Genomic DNA, 13,653 nt, shown 5'->3' on the forward strand with positions numbered 1-13,653 from the left:
TTGGACCACTAGCCTCCAAACTGTGGAACAATAAACTCTGTTATTTAAAGCCATCCACTTGCGGTAATTTTTACTTGGCAGAGCTAAAAAACTAAGACAATGTGTTATTTATAATTTTGAAAATGTAACTTTTAAAGCAAAAGAGTACTGTCACTTGGTTCCCTCCATAGAAATGCAAAGATGATTTTGTGCTTGCTCACTTCCACCTGTGTGTCCCAACATAGGACAGTCCCAACCTTGGGTCTGGAGGCCCTGCTGTGCCAGCCTCTCCTCTTCTGATTCCTCTCCTTCTATGGCACCCTGTCTTTCTTTCCCTATTGACATTCATGGGAACATCTTGTTAACCAAATACTTTCCTTCCCTCAAATCTTCTCCACCATCTGAGATTTAATAATAAGTCATGACACTAATGGTAATGAAACAATCGTAATATAGTGGCACAAATGGAGACCTTGGGCCCAGGTTGAGTAACTGGCTGATTTATTCTGCATCCCTAGATGAAGCACATTTTTGTCCTTTTCCTTTTGGAGCTGTCAGAAAGTGAGATAACCAACAGGTTTTGGTGAAGGATGCAGACAGAAAAGCATCTTCATTCAGAAGATGTGACTGGTGAGTGCTGTGGGCCCACGCAGGCAGCTACAGAATGCATCCATCCAACCACCGTGCCAGCGTGTCGGAGTTCTGGCAGTTCAGGGTCCAGGAAGGCCTGTGGAGAGGAAGGTGGGAAGAATGAATGGGAGGGAGCTCCCTACATCAGGATCTCCAGGGCTCCACAGCCTCCACAGCCTCCTCCTGGCCCATTTACACCCTCCTGCGTGGTCACTGGAACAGCTGAGTTTACCACCCCTGCTGTGCGCACGCTTCTGAAGGGTTTGTCATCTCGACTTTGTCTCTCTTCCTCTCATTACATCCTGGCATGAATGCTGGTGCTCCCCACCTCCTCATACCCACTCCACACACCTCTTTCCATAAATCCCTCCCCCAACTCTGAAACGTGTGTATTACTAACTTCTCTGCAATGACTTCTGAGAAGTTCTATGACTTGCCCAGGGTCCCACAGCGAGTCCTTGGCAGACCCTAAACTTGAAATCAGAACACTTGTTCCCTGGCCAGGACACCCCCGCTCCCGTTCACTTTTCCATATGTCTGCTCCACCCATCACCTTTCAAAATTCCTTGTCACTCCTCAACCCTGCCTAGGTCAGCTGGACCAAGTTTCTCTAGCCTTTTCTACTGGTGTCCCTAAAAGTAATCCCCCAATTCCCAGTCCCTATGGCACCTGGACCCCAGGTCCTCCTACCCAGCCTGGAGGCTATAGGAGTCCCAGGCCAGCTTCAGGCCATTAGATATCCTGTTTATCCAGTCCCACCCCTCAACAGGATAAGCAAGGCTCCATGAGTCTTCCAGGGTAGAGGGTCTCACAGTTGAAGAAGGGGCTGTGGTCTCCTGTACTTTCAGAGCTATAGAGAGGCAGGGGAAACACACACACACTCATAAATTTTCAGAAACGGAAAACTAAGGCTCTCCAGGGCCCTGGGCAGACACTGCAGAAGGGACTCTGCGAAGCTGCCTGGTCTAAGCTTTGGAAAAGGCCTGGCTGCCTATTAGCTTAACTAGAGCTCACATTACTGAGAATCCTGAGCAAGTAAAAAAAAAAAAAAAAAATCTTGATCAGCCTGGCCCAGCCATGCAATAAAGATGATTTTAGATCATAAGGGTCAGTGAAGCTCCTAAATAAATTGCAAAGCTGAAATGATGTATGAAAAATATTTCAAATATGGTTAACGTTATTAAAGAGACTTCCACTTCAAAAGCTATTAAATTAGTGAGAGGAATGAATTAATTAATATGTGGTGTTGAGACCAGTAACTAGCCGTCCATATAATATAAAGGCTGAATCCCTACCTCACTTTTTATACCAAAATAAATCATAACAGGGGCAAAAATTTTAATGTAAAAGCATGAAACCATAAAAACTATATCTTCTAACTGATTTAACAAGAACTTAATTTTATTCCAGGCACAGTTTCAATATAGAGGAAAATATAATTTTTTTTATTTCTCTAACCTTTTAATTTCTTTACTATCTTGGGAGTAGGGAAGACCTTTGTAACAATGAGACTTCATATAAACCCAGAAGCCACAAAAGAAAAGATAGAAAAATCTGATTCCATAAAAACGTAAAACTCCCATACGACAAAAACACCTTAGCAAAGTCAAAACACAAATAACAAATCTGAAAAAATAGTTTACATAGCTACAATGGATGAAAGCTCATTGGTCCTAATTTATAAAAGACACACATAAAAACAATAAGAAGAAAACATCAATCCAATAGAAAAATAGGCTAAGAATATTTCATGGATTGAATTGTGTCCCCCAAAAAACATGTGTATCAATTTGGCTGGGCCATGATTCCCAGTATTGTGTGGTTGTCCTCCATTTTGTGATTGTAATTTTATGTTAAAGAAGATTAAGGTGGATTGTAGCACCCTCACTCAAAGTCGCATCCCTGACCCAATGTAAAGGACATTTCCCTGGGGTGTGGCCTGAACGACCTTTCATCTCTCAAGAGGTAAAAACGAAAGGGAAGCAAGCTGGGGGGGGGGGGGGGGGCGGGGAGCATACCACCAAGAAAGCAGTGCCAGGAGCAGGGTGTGTCCTTTGGACCCAGGGTCCCTGTTGGGGAAAGATTAATGAGAAGGCTGACAGAGAGAGAAAGCCTTCCCCTGGAGCTGAGGCCCTGAATTTGGACTTTTACCCAACTTTACTGTGAGGAAATAAATTTCTCTTTGTTAAAACCATCCATTTGTGGTATTTCTGTTATAGCAGCGCTACATGACTAAGACAGAATATGAATAAGCAGTTCACAGAAAAAAATGGCCAATAAACATACGAAAAAATGTTCAACGTCCTTTGTAGTTTGGAAATGCAGAGCAAAACAAAATGGTATCATTTTCTACCTCTCAATTTCCAAAAACTGCACGAGTTTGTAACAGCCCAGTCTGATGAGCTGAGGGGCCACAGGCCCCATTGTGCAGTGTGGCAGGAGGTATAAAATGGTGCCCCTTTTTCTAAGGGCAATATGGAAACATTTCTCCAAATTTTCAAATGCACCAAATAAACCTGTTACATCGAGTCAATTCCGACTCATAGTGACACTAGACAACAAAGTAGAACTGCCCCCGTGGGGTTTCCAGGGCTGTAAGTCTTTTGAAAGCAGATTGCCACGTCTTTCTCCCATGAAGCAGCTGGTGGGTTCAAACTGCCAACCTTTCAGTTAGCAGCTGAGTGTTTAACCACTGCTTCGCCAGGGCTCTTTAGATGCACCGAATAGTCCCAGCAAACCCACAGCAAGGGATTTCCCTAAGGATACACCTGATAGAACACACCAACTTCTAAGAGCAAGATACACATTGTAGAATTGTTTGAAACAACAAGTGCAGCAACAAAAATGAAAACCACCTAAAGGTTCATCAGTAGGGGACTGGCAGGTAAATCGTCCTGCTTCCATACAGTGCAGCACTAAGCAGCTGTTACAGCCAGGGGGAGATCTTTAGGTAGTGATGTGCCAAGGTTCGCAAGTTCTATTAATAAATGAGAAAAAAGCCACCTCCAGGACAGTGCATACACTCTGGTTCCACATGTGTTTTAAAACAATTGTGCATACATTTCCATCTGATTTATAGGACATGTTAACAGTGGTGACATACACAGGGCTGCTGATAAAAAAAAGCTGATAGGAAGGAAAAATTTTTTTTTTTAATCTTTATTTTCAAGCATGTGTATATTATTTTTATTTTAAAAACAACAAATAATACATTTTATGGATCAAAGACCTAAATATAAAATCTAAAATGATAAAGATCATGGAAGAAAAAATAGGGACAACGCTAACTGAACCCATTGCCATCAAGAGGATTCCAATTCATAGTGGCCCTATTGGACAGGGTAGAACTGCCCCACAGGGTTTCCAAGGAGTGGCTTGTGGATTCGAATTGCCAACCTTTTGGTTAGCAGCCGAGCTCTTAACCACTATGCCACAAACTCCAAGGAACAATGCTAACCCACTAATCCACTGCCGTCTAGGGGCCCTAATGCATGGTATAAATAGTATACAAACCTTAACTAATGATGCACAAACACCGGAAGATAAGCTAAATAGCTGGAGCTCCTAAAAAACCAAACACTTAGGCTCATCAAAATACTTCATCGAAAGAGTAAAAAGAGAACCTACAGACTGGGCCAAAAAAAAAATTGGCTACAATTAAACTGATAAGGGTCTAATCTCTAAAATCTACAGGATATGGCAACACCTGAGCAACGAAAAGACAAGTAATGCAATTCAAAAATGGGCAAAGGATATGAACACACTTCACCAAAGAAGACATTCAGGTGGCTAACAGGTACATGAGGAAATGTTCGATATCATTAGCCATTAGAGAAATGCAAATCAAAACTACATTGAGATACCATCTCACCCCAACAATACTTGCACTAATCCAAAAAGCACAAAATAACAAATGTTGGAGAGGTTGTGGGGAGATTGGAAATCTTATGCACTGCTGGTGGGAATGTAAAATGGTACAACCACTTTGGAAAATGATATGGTGCTTCCTTAAAAAGCTAGAAATAAAAATACCATATGATCCAGCAATCCTACTCCCAGGAATATATCCTAGAGAAATAAAAGCCATCACACGAATAGATATATGCAAACCCATGTTCGTTACAGCATTATTCACAATAGCAAGAAGATGGAAACAACTTAAATGCTCATTGACAGGTGAATGGATAAACAAAGTATGGTACATACACACAATGGAATACTATGCAACCATAAAGAACAATGATGAATCCATGAAACATCTCAAAATGTGAACGAATCTGGAGGGCATTATGCTGACTGAAATAAGTCAGTCGCAAAAGGACAAGTATTATATGAGATCACTATTATAAGAGCTCAAGAAAACGTTTACACACAGAAAAAAGCATTCTTTGATGGTTATGAGGGTGGGGAGGAAATCACTAACTAAATAGCAGACAAGTGTTAACTTTGGTGAAGGGAAGGACAATGCACAATATAACAGAAGTCAGCACAACTGAACCAAAGAAAAGCATAGAAATTTTCTAGACACATCCAAACACTTTGAGAGACTGAGTAGCTGGGGCTGGGCCTGGGAACCATAGTCTCAGGAGACATCTAGGTCAACTGGCATAACTATAAAGACTTGTGTTCTACATCCGGCTTCGGCGAGTCAGGTCTGGGGTCTTAAAAGCCTGTGAGTGGCCATCTAAGATACATCTATTAGTCCCATCCCACCCGGAGCAAAGGAGAATGAAGAAAACCAAAGACACAAGGAAAATATTAGCCCAAAGTACTAAAAGACCACATGAACACAGACTCCATCAGCCGGAGACCAGAAGAACTAGATGGTGCTTGGCTAACACCAATGACCACTCTAACAGGGATCAAAACAGAGATCTCTGGACAGAGCAGGAGAAAAATGTAGAACAGAATTCAAATTCATGTAAAAAGACCGGAATTACTGGTCTGACAGAGACTGGAGAAATCTGGAACTATGGCCCCTGACACTTTGCTAATCCAGAACTGAAACCATTCCCGAAGCCCACTTTTCAGACAAAGATTAGACCGGTCTATAAAACAAAAAATAACATGCATGAGGAACGTGCTTCTTAGTTCAACCAAATGGGTAGCTATTGTCCAAAAGCCGGACAAGAAGGCAGGAAGGGACAGGAACTGGACAAATGGACACGGGGAACCTGGAGTGGAAAGGGGGAGCATGCTGTCACATCGTGGGGATTGCAACCAATGTCACAAAACAATATGTGTATAAATTTTTGAATGAGACATTAACTTGAGCTATAAATTTTCACCTAAAATGCACACACACACACAAAATAGCAATAAGTAATACATCTAAAAAATAGAAGTTTTAAAAATAGCTTCTGGGTCGTGCTCCAAATGCAGCCTCAGTTTTCAACAAACATTTATTGTTGTTGTTAGCTGTCACTGAATCAGCTTTGACTCATGATGACCTTACGTACAACAGAACAAAATGTTGCCCCATCCTGTGCCATCTTCATGATCTTTGATATGTTTGAGCACATGTTGTGGCTATTGTCAGTCCAATTCATTGAGGGTTTCCTTCATTTTTGCTGACTCTCTACCAAATATGATGTCCTTTACAACCAAATATGGTGTCCCTTACAAACATATACAGGACACCTATTATGTGCTAGGAACAGAGCTAGATGCTAGAGACGAAGAGGTAAGAAAAACAGACAAAAATTCCTGGTCAAATCTAGCCCCAAGATACCTATGAAGACACAAAATGAGACAAAAAAGCAGCAATGAAAATTCCTGACCTCTGAGGTGGACACATCCCCCATTGCCAGGTTCTGGACAAGGCCTCCACTGTCTACAGGGCCTATGGATTACAGCAAGGGACACCCACCCAGGCTTCTATCAGTGAAAGTGAGCTGACTTACAGGTCTGAAGCTGATTTGTCCCTCCTCCACTGTCCGAACCTGCTCAGAAACCTTCAGTCCACACCACAGGAGAACTGGACCACTGTCCTTTGCTGCCTTCCATAGGCCAAACCACAGGTCTCTCACGCCAACCATTCCCATCTCTTTGAGTAATCTGGTGAAAGTTCAGGCTTGGGAAAACACAGATCCAGGATCAATCCTAGCTCTGTGGGTCTGGGCAAGTTATTTTATCTCTGTGCCTCAGTTTATTCATTTTTAAAATGGTTATAGGAATATTCACTGAAGAGGAGTTTGTGAGGATTAAATAATGACGAGTATGTAAATGTACAAAACCCACACGCTGTCAAGAAACGGTAGCTCTTATTACACTATTTCTTTTATTGTAAGATGCTTCAATGATTTAATAACAGCTTTTGGGAAAGGACACATTAACTGCAAGATAAGCCCTGATTTCAGAAATATTAAAATGTGAAAAATTGTATGATCTGGAACTAAGGAAATATGATGTTGTTTCTAGATTTATCTGAAGACTTATCTGACTTATCTGCCCAGGCAGAAAATTGTGAGATGTGAAATGAGAAAGAAGGAAGGGCAGAGAAGGCAGGGGAAGGTGGAAATCGGTGGTGGTGGAGCGTCCACTGCTTGGTGTAAGCCCACCACAATAAGTGGTATAGACCAAGGTGGTTGCAGTGCATGCTGGGAATGGGCATTTTTCAGAAAAAACTGGTTCAGTCTATCAAAAAGAACCAGCCACCTATACCAGTATAATCTCCAGATTAGAAATCAGGCTAAGAGATGTACACACCAATCTACCTCAAGATGGATATTTAAGAAGGAGGTCTGACTAGCACCCAAGTAAACAGTAAGCAGAGACAAGGAAAAGACATACAACTCATTTATTGGCAAACACTGGGTATGGGTAAATCTTCCCTCATTCCAAAAAGGGTAAAGAGGATAAAGCTAATATGGGGTCTATGGGAAAACATGATAAGGAGATATCATCATGAAATTCAGAGGAATATTCTTCTGAAAATAATATACTGCAAGATCCGGAAGTAAATTTCACAGAACTAACATCCTCAATAAGGTGCAGCCAGACATGACCTCTGGAGAAAGCCACGGGAGAGAACAGAGATAAAAAGACAACAGTTTACATTTAAAAAGGAAATTGAATAAGATAATGCCCAATTGGAAAGAAACTGGAAATGTAATAACTAAAATTCAACACCAATTCATGATTAAAAAAAATAAAAAGAAGCCCTTTAACAAACTAGATATAGAAAGGAACAGTCTCATTAAGAGTATCTCAGAAAACTTACAGAAAATATCACACTTAATAGTAAAATATTGAACTTCTTACCTGTGAGATTGGGAATAAGACAAGGATGCCACTATCACCACTTCTATTCAACATTTAATGGAGATTCCAACCAATGCAATAAGGCAGGAAAAAAAATAAAATGTATTGTAGAGCCAAATGAGAAAGGTTAAATAATAAAACTTTTAGGAAAAAAAAGAACGTTCGACAAATATTTCTTTAAAATAACCAAATAACCATAAAGGGAAACTAATGATAAATTAGAGTATATTAAGACTAAGAACTTCTGTTTATCAAGACACCATTAAGAAGGTGAAAAGATAACCCAAAGAATGAAGGAAGATATTTGTAATACATGTGTCCAACAAAAAAACTTTTACCCAGAATATATAAATAACTCTTAACAAATTAATAAGAAACACACAAAAGAAAATTTGACAAAACGTTTGAGCAGATACTTCACGAAAAAGGGATATCTAAATGGCCAATAAATATTTGGATAGGTGCTCAACCTTATTAGTCATCAGAGAAATGCAAAGTACAACCACAGCACAATACCACTACCCGGCCACAAGAATAGATTAGAAGATACCAAGCATTGGCAAGAATCTGGAGCAACTGAAACCCATAATTGTTGGTGGTAGTGTAAATTGGTAAAATCTCTTTAGAAAACTGTTTGACAGACTATACCGAATCTGAAAATATGCATATCCTGGGGCCAGCAATTCTATTTCTAGGTACAACCAATGGAAATCGGTTTATATATTCACCAAAAGATAAGTATGGGATGTCATAGCAGCACTGAAAAAAAAGAAAGAAAACTACCCATACGCCACCAACAGAAGAACAGATACATAAATGGTGGTGTATCTGTAGGATGGAATACTATACAGCAATGAGAATGAACAAATTACAGTTACACATGGCAATATGAATGAATCTTACAATTCCACTCTAATGTTGAGCAAAAGAAATTACTTGCAAATTTAGACTCCTTTCCTAAGCAAATATCTGATTTAAAAAAAAAAAGCAGAACTTCAGTTATTTTTGGCAACAAATATACAACAATCAGTTAATATATCTAATATGTAAAGAGCTTTTTCAAATCAATATGGTGACCTTAATTTTAAAAATATGGAAAAGATAGGGACAGAAAACATCACCACGAAAGAATATAAATATATAACAAACACAGGGGGGAAACACCCTCGTGAGATATCATAAAATGCAAAAGAAGATAAGACAAATTGTTATTTACCTTTCAAATGGCAAAGGTTTTGTAATAATATTGGTGGGGGTACAGTAAATAGTGATTTTACTAAATTCTTTTTTTTTTTAATTTTCTTGTGCTTTAGGTGAAATTTTATAGCTCAAGTTAGTTTCTCATTCAAAAATTTATACACTTTTTTTTTTTTTTATTGTGCTTTAAGTGAAAGTTCACAAATCAAGTCAGTCTCTCACACAAGAATTTATATACACCTTGCTATATAATCCTTGGAAACCCTGGTGGCGAAGTGGTTAAGTGCTACGGCTGCTAACCAAAGGGTTGGCAGTTTGAATCCACCAGGTGCTCCTTGGAAACCCTATGGGGCAGTTCTACTCTGTCCTATAGGGTCCCTGAGTCGGAATCGACTCAACGGCACACGGTTTGGTTTGGTTTTTAGTTATATAATCCTAGTTGCTCTCCCCCTAATGAGACAGCACACTCCTTCCCTCCACTCTCTATTTTCATGTCCATTTGGCCAGCTTCTGACTCCCTCTACCCTCTCATCTCCGCTCCAGACAAGAGCTGCCCACATAGTCTCATGGGTCTACTTCATCCAAGAAGCTCACTCTTCACCAGTATCATTTTCTATCCCATAATCAAGTCCAATCCCCGTCTGAAGAGTTGGCTTTGGGAATGGTTCCTGTCTTGGGCTAACAGAAGGTCTGAGGACCATGACCTTCGGGGTCCTTCTAGTCTCAGTCAGACCATTAAGTCTGGTCTTTTTATGAGAATTTGAGGTCTGCATTCGACTGCTCTCCTGCGCCCTCAGGGGTTCTCTGTTGTGTTCCCTGTCATCGGTTGTAGCCATCTAGTTCTTGTGGTCTCAGGCTGATGTAGTCTCTGGTTTACGTGGCCCTTTCTGTCTCTTGGGCTCATAATTACCTTGTGTCTTTGGTGTTCTTCATTCTCGTTGCTCCAGGTGGTTTGAGACCAATTGATGCTTCTTAGATGGCTGCTTGCTAGCTTTTAAGACCCCAGGCACCACTCTCCATAGTGGGATGCAAAATGTTTTCTTAATAGATTTTATTATGCCAATTGACTTAGGTGTCCCCTGAAACCATGCTCCCCAAACCCCAACCCCTGCTACGTTGGCCTTTGAACCATTCGGTTTATTCAGGAGACTTCTTTGCTTTTGGTTTAGTTCAGTTGTGCTGAGCTCACCTGTATTGTGTGTTGTCTTTCCCTTCACCTAAAATAGTTTTTATCTACTATCTAATTAGTGAAAACCCCTCTCCCTCCCTCCCTCCCTCCCTGCCCCCTCTTGTAACCATAAAAGAATATTTTCTTCTCTGTTTAAACTATTTTTTGAGTTCTTACAATAGTGGTCTCATACAATATTTGTCTTTTTGCAACTGACTAATTTCACTCAGCATAATGCCTTCCAGATTCCTCCACATTATAAAATGTTTCACGGATTCATCACTGTTCTTTATCGATGCGTACTATTCCATTGTGTGAATATACCACAATTTACTTATCCATTCATCCATTGATGGGCACCTTGGCTGCTTCCATCTTTTTGCTGTTACACATATTGTTTTTGACATTCACTGTAATCCCTACAATGTGACAGCACTCTTCTTTCCACCCTGGGGTTCCCTGTGTCCATTTATGTGGTTCCTGTCCCTTCCTGTCTTCTTGTCTTGCTTTTAGGCAGGAGTTGCACATTTGGTCTAGTGTATTTGATTAAACTAAGAAGCATGTTCCTCATGTGTTATTTTTTGTTTTACAGACCTGTCTAATCTTTATCTGAAAAACGGGCTTTGGGGGTGCTTTCAGTTCTGAGTTTGCAGAATGTTCAGGGGCCATAGCCTTGGGATTCCTCCAGCCTCTGTCAGACCAGTAAATCTGATCCTTTTGTCATGAATTTGAATTTTGTTCTGCATTTTTCTCCTGCTCTGTCCAGGACTCTCTGTCAGAGCAGTCGCTGGTTGTACCGGGCACCAGCTAGTTCCTCTGGGCTCAAGCTGATGGAAGCTCTGTTCATGTGGTCCTTTAGTCTTTTGGCTAATATTTTCCTTTTGTCTTTGGTTCTCTTCATTCTCTTTTGCTCCAGATGGGACGGAACAAAAAGATGTGCCTTAGATGATGGCTCGCAAGCTTTTAAGACCCCAGACACTACTCACTAAAGCAGGATGTAGAACGATTTTCTTTATGAGTTATGTTATTATGCCAATTGACTTAGATGTCCCCCAAGACTATGGTCCCCAGACTTCAGCCACAACAGCTGAGTCCCTCAAGGTGTTTGGATGTGTCTAGGAAACTTCTATGACTTTGCCTTGGTCAAGTTGTGCTGACTTCCTCTATATTGTGTGTCGTCTTCACTTCACCAAAGTTAACACTTGTCTTCTATCTAGTTAGTGATTTCCCTTCTCCCTCCCTCCTTACCCTCATAACCATCAAAGAATATTTTATTTTCTGTGTGTAAATCTTTTCTTGAGTTGTCATTACAGTGGTCTCATACAATATTTGTCCTTTTGTGATTGACTTATTCATTCAGCATACTGCCCTCCAGATTCATCCATGTTGTAAGATGCTTCAAGGGTTCTCCATTGTTCTTTATTGTTGTGTAGTATTTCATTGTGTGTATGTACCGTAATTTGTTTATCCATTCATCTGTTAATGGGCACTTAGGTTGTTTCCATCTTTTCGCTATTGTGAATAGTGCTGCAGTAAACATGGATGTGCATATGTCTATTCATGGGACAGCTTTTATTTCTCCTGGATCGTATAGTATTTCTATTTCTACCTTTTTAAGGAGGCACCATATTGTTTTCCAAAGTGGTTATGCCATTTTACATTCCCACCAGCAGTGCGTAAGAGTTCCAATCTACCTGCAACCTTTCCAATATTTGTTATTTTCTGAGTGTTTGTTCATTTTTAATTAATGCCAGCGTTGTAGTAGAGAGACGGTATCTCACTGTAGTTTTTTTTTTTTTATTTACTTTTATTAAGCTTCAAGTCAACGTTTACAAATCCAATCAGTCTGTCACATATAAGTTTACATATATCTCACTCCCTACTCCCACTTGCTCTCCCCCTCTTGAGCCAGCCCTTTCAGTCTCTCCTTTCGTGACAATTTTGCCAGCTTCTCTCTCTCTCTATCCTCCCATCCCCCCTCCAGACAAGAGTTGCCAACACAATCTCAAGTGTCCACCTGATATAATTAGCTCACTCTTCATCAGCGTCTCTCTCCCACCCGCTGACCAGTCCCTTTCATGTCTGATGAGTTGTCTTCGGGGATGGTTCCTGTCCTGTGCCAACCGAAGGTCTGGGGACCATGGCCGCCGGGATTCCTCTAGTCTCAGTCAGACCATTAAGTTTGGTCTTTTTATGAGAATTTGGGGTCTGTATCCCACTGATCTCCTGCTCCCTCAGGGGTCCTCTGCTGTGCTCCCTGTCAGGGCAGTCATCGATTGTGGCCGGGCACCAACTGGTTCTTCTGGTCTCAGGATGATGTAGGTCTCTGGTTCATGTGGCCCTTTCTGTCTCTTGGGCTCTTAGTTGTCGTGTGGCCTTGGTGTTCTTCATTTTCCTTTGCTCCAGGTGGGTTGAGACCAATTGGTGCATCTTAGATGGCCGCTTGTTAGCATTTAAGACCCCAGACGCCACATTTCAAAGTGGGATGCAGAATGATTTCATAATAGAATTATTTTGCCAATTGACTTAGAAGACCCCACAAACCATGTTCCCCAAACCCCCGCGCTTGCTCCGCTGACCTTTGAAGCATTCATTTTATCCAGGAAACTTCTTTGCTTTTGGTCCAGTCCAATTGAGCTGACCTTCCTTGTATTGAGTGTTGTCTTTCCCTTCACCTAAAGCAGTTCTTATCTACTGATTAATCAATAAAAAACCCTCTCCCACCCTCCCTCCCTCCCCTCCTCGTAACCACAAAAGTATGTGTTCTTCTCAGGTTTACTATTACTCAAGATCTTATAATAGTGGTCTTATACAATATTTGTCCTTTTGCCTCTGACTAATTTTGCTCAGCATAATGCCTTCCAGATTCCTCCATGTTATGAAATGTTTCACAGATTCGTCACTGTTCTTTATCAATGCGTAGTATTCCATTGTGTGAATATACCACAATTTATTTACCCATTCATCCATTGATGGACATCTTGGTTGCTTCCAACTTTTTGCTATTGTAAACAGAGCTGCAATAAACATGGGTGTGCATATATCTGTTTGTATGAGGGCTCTTGTATCTCTAGGGTATATTCCCAGGAGTGGGATTTCTGGGTTGTATGGTAGTTCTATTTCTAACAGTTTAAGATAACGCCAGATAGATTTCCAAAGTGGTTGTACCATTTTACATTCCCACCAGCAGTGTATGAGAGTTCCAATCTCTCCGCAGCCTCTCCAACATTTATTATTTTGTGTTTTTTGGATTAATGCCAGCCTTGCTGGTGTGAGATGGAATCTCATCGTAGTTTTAATTCGCATTTCTCTAATGGCTAATGATCGAGAGCATTTTCTCATGTATCTGTTGGCTGCCTGAATATCTTCTTTAGTGAAATGTGTGTTCATATCCTTTGCCCACTTTTTGATTGGGT

At 40.7% G+C, this 13,653-nt stretch overlaps 1 protein-coding gene across 5 annotated transcripts in view; it reads right to left on the bottom strand.

The window, feature by feature from the left end:
• Positions 1-440: 440 nt before the first annotated feature.
• The window catches only part of LYZL4 (lysozyme like 4), a 136,554-nt gene continuing 123,341 nt past the window's right edge, over positions 441-13,653 (bottom strand). For all 5 annotated transcript variants that reach the window (XM_049862323.1, XM_049862320.1, XM_049862322.1 and 2 more), the window contains one exon: positions 441-706. In XM_049862323.1, coding sequence (XP_049718280.1) covers positions 637-706 — 70 coding nt within the window. In that variant the 3' untranslated portion in view covers positions 441-636. The remainder of the gene's footprint in view (positions 707-13,653) is intronic.

Source organism: Elephas maximus, chromosome 20 (genome assembly GCF_024166365.1).
Source record: "Elephas maximus indicus isolate mEleMax1 chromosome 20, mEleMax1 primary haplotype, whole genome shotgun sequence".
NCBI classification, from domain to species: domain Eukaryota; kingdom Metazoa; phylum Chordata; class Mammalia; order Proboscidea; family Elephantidae; genus Elephas; species Elephas maximus.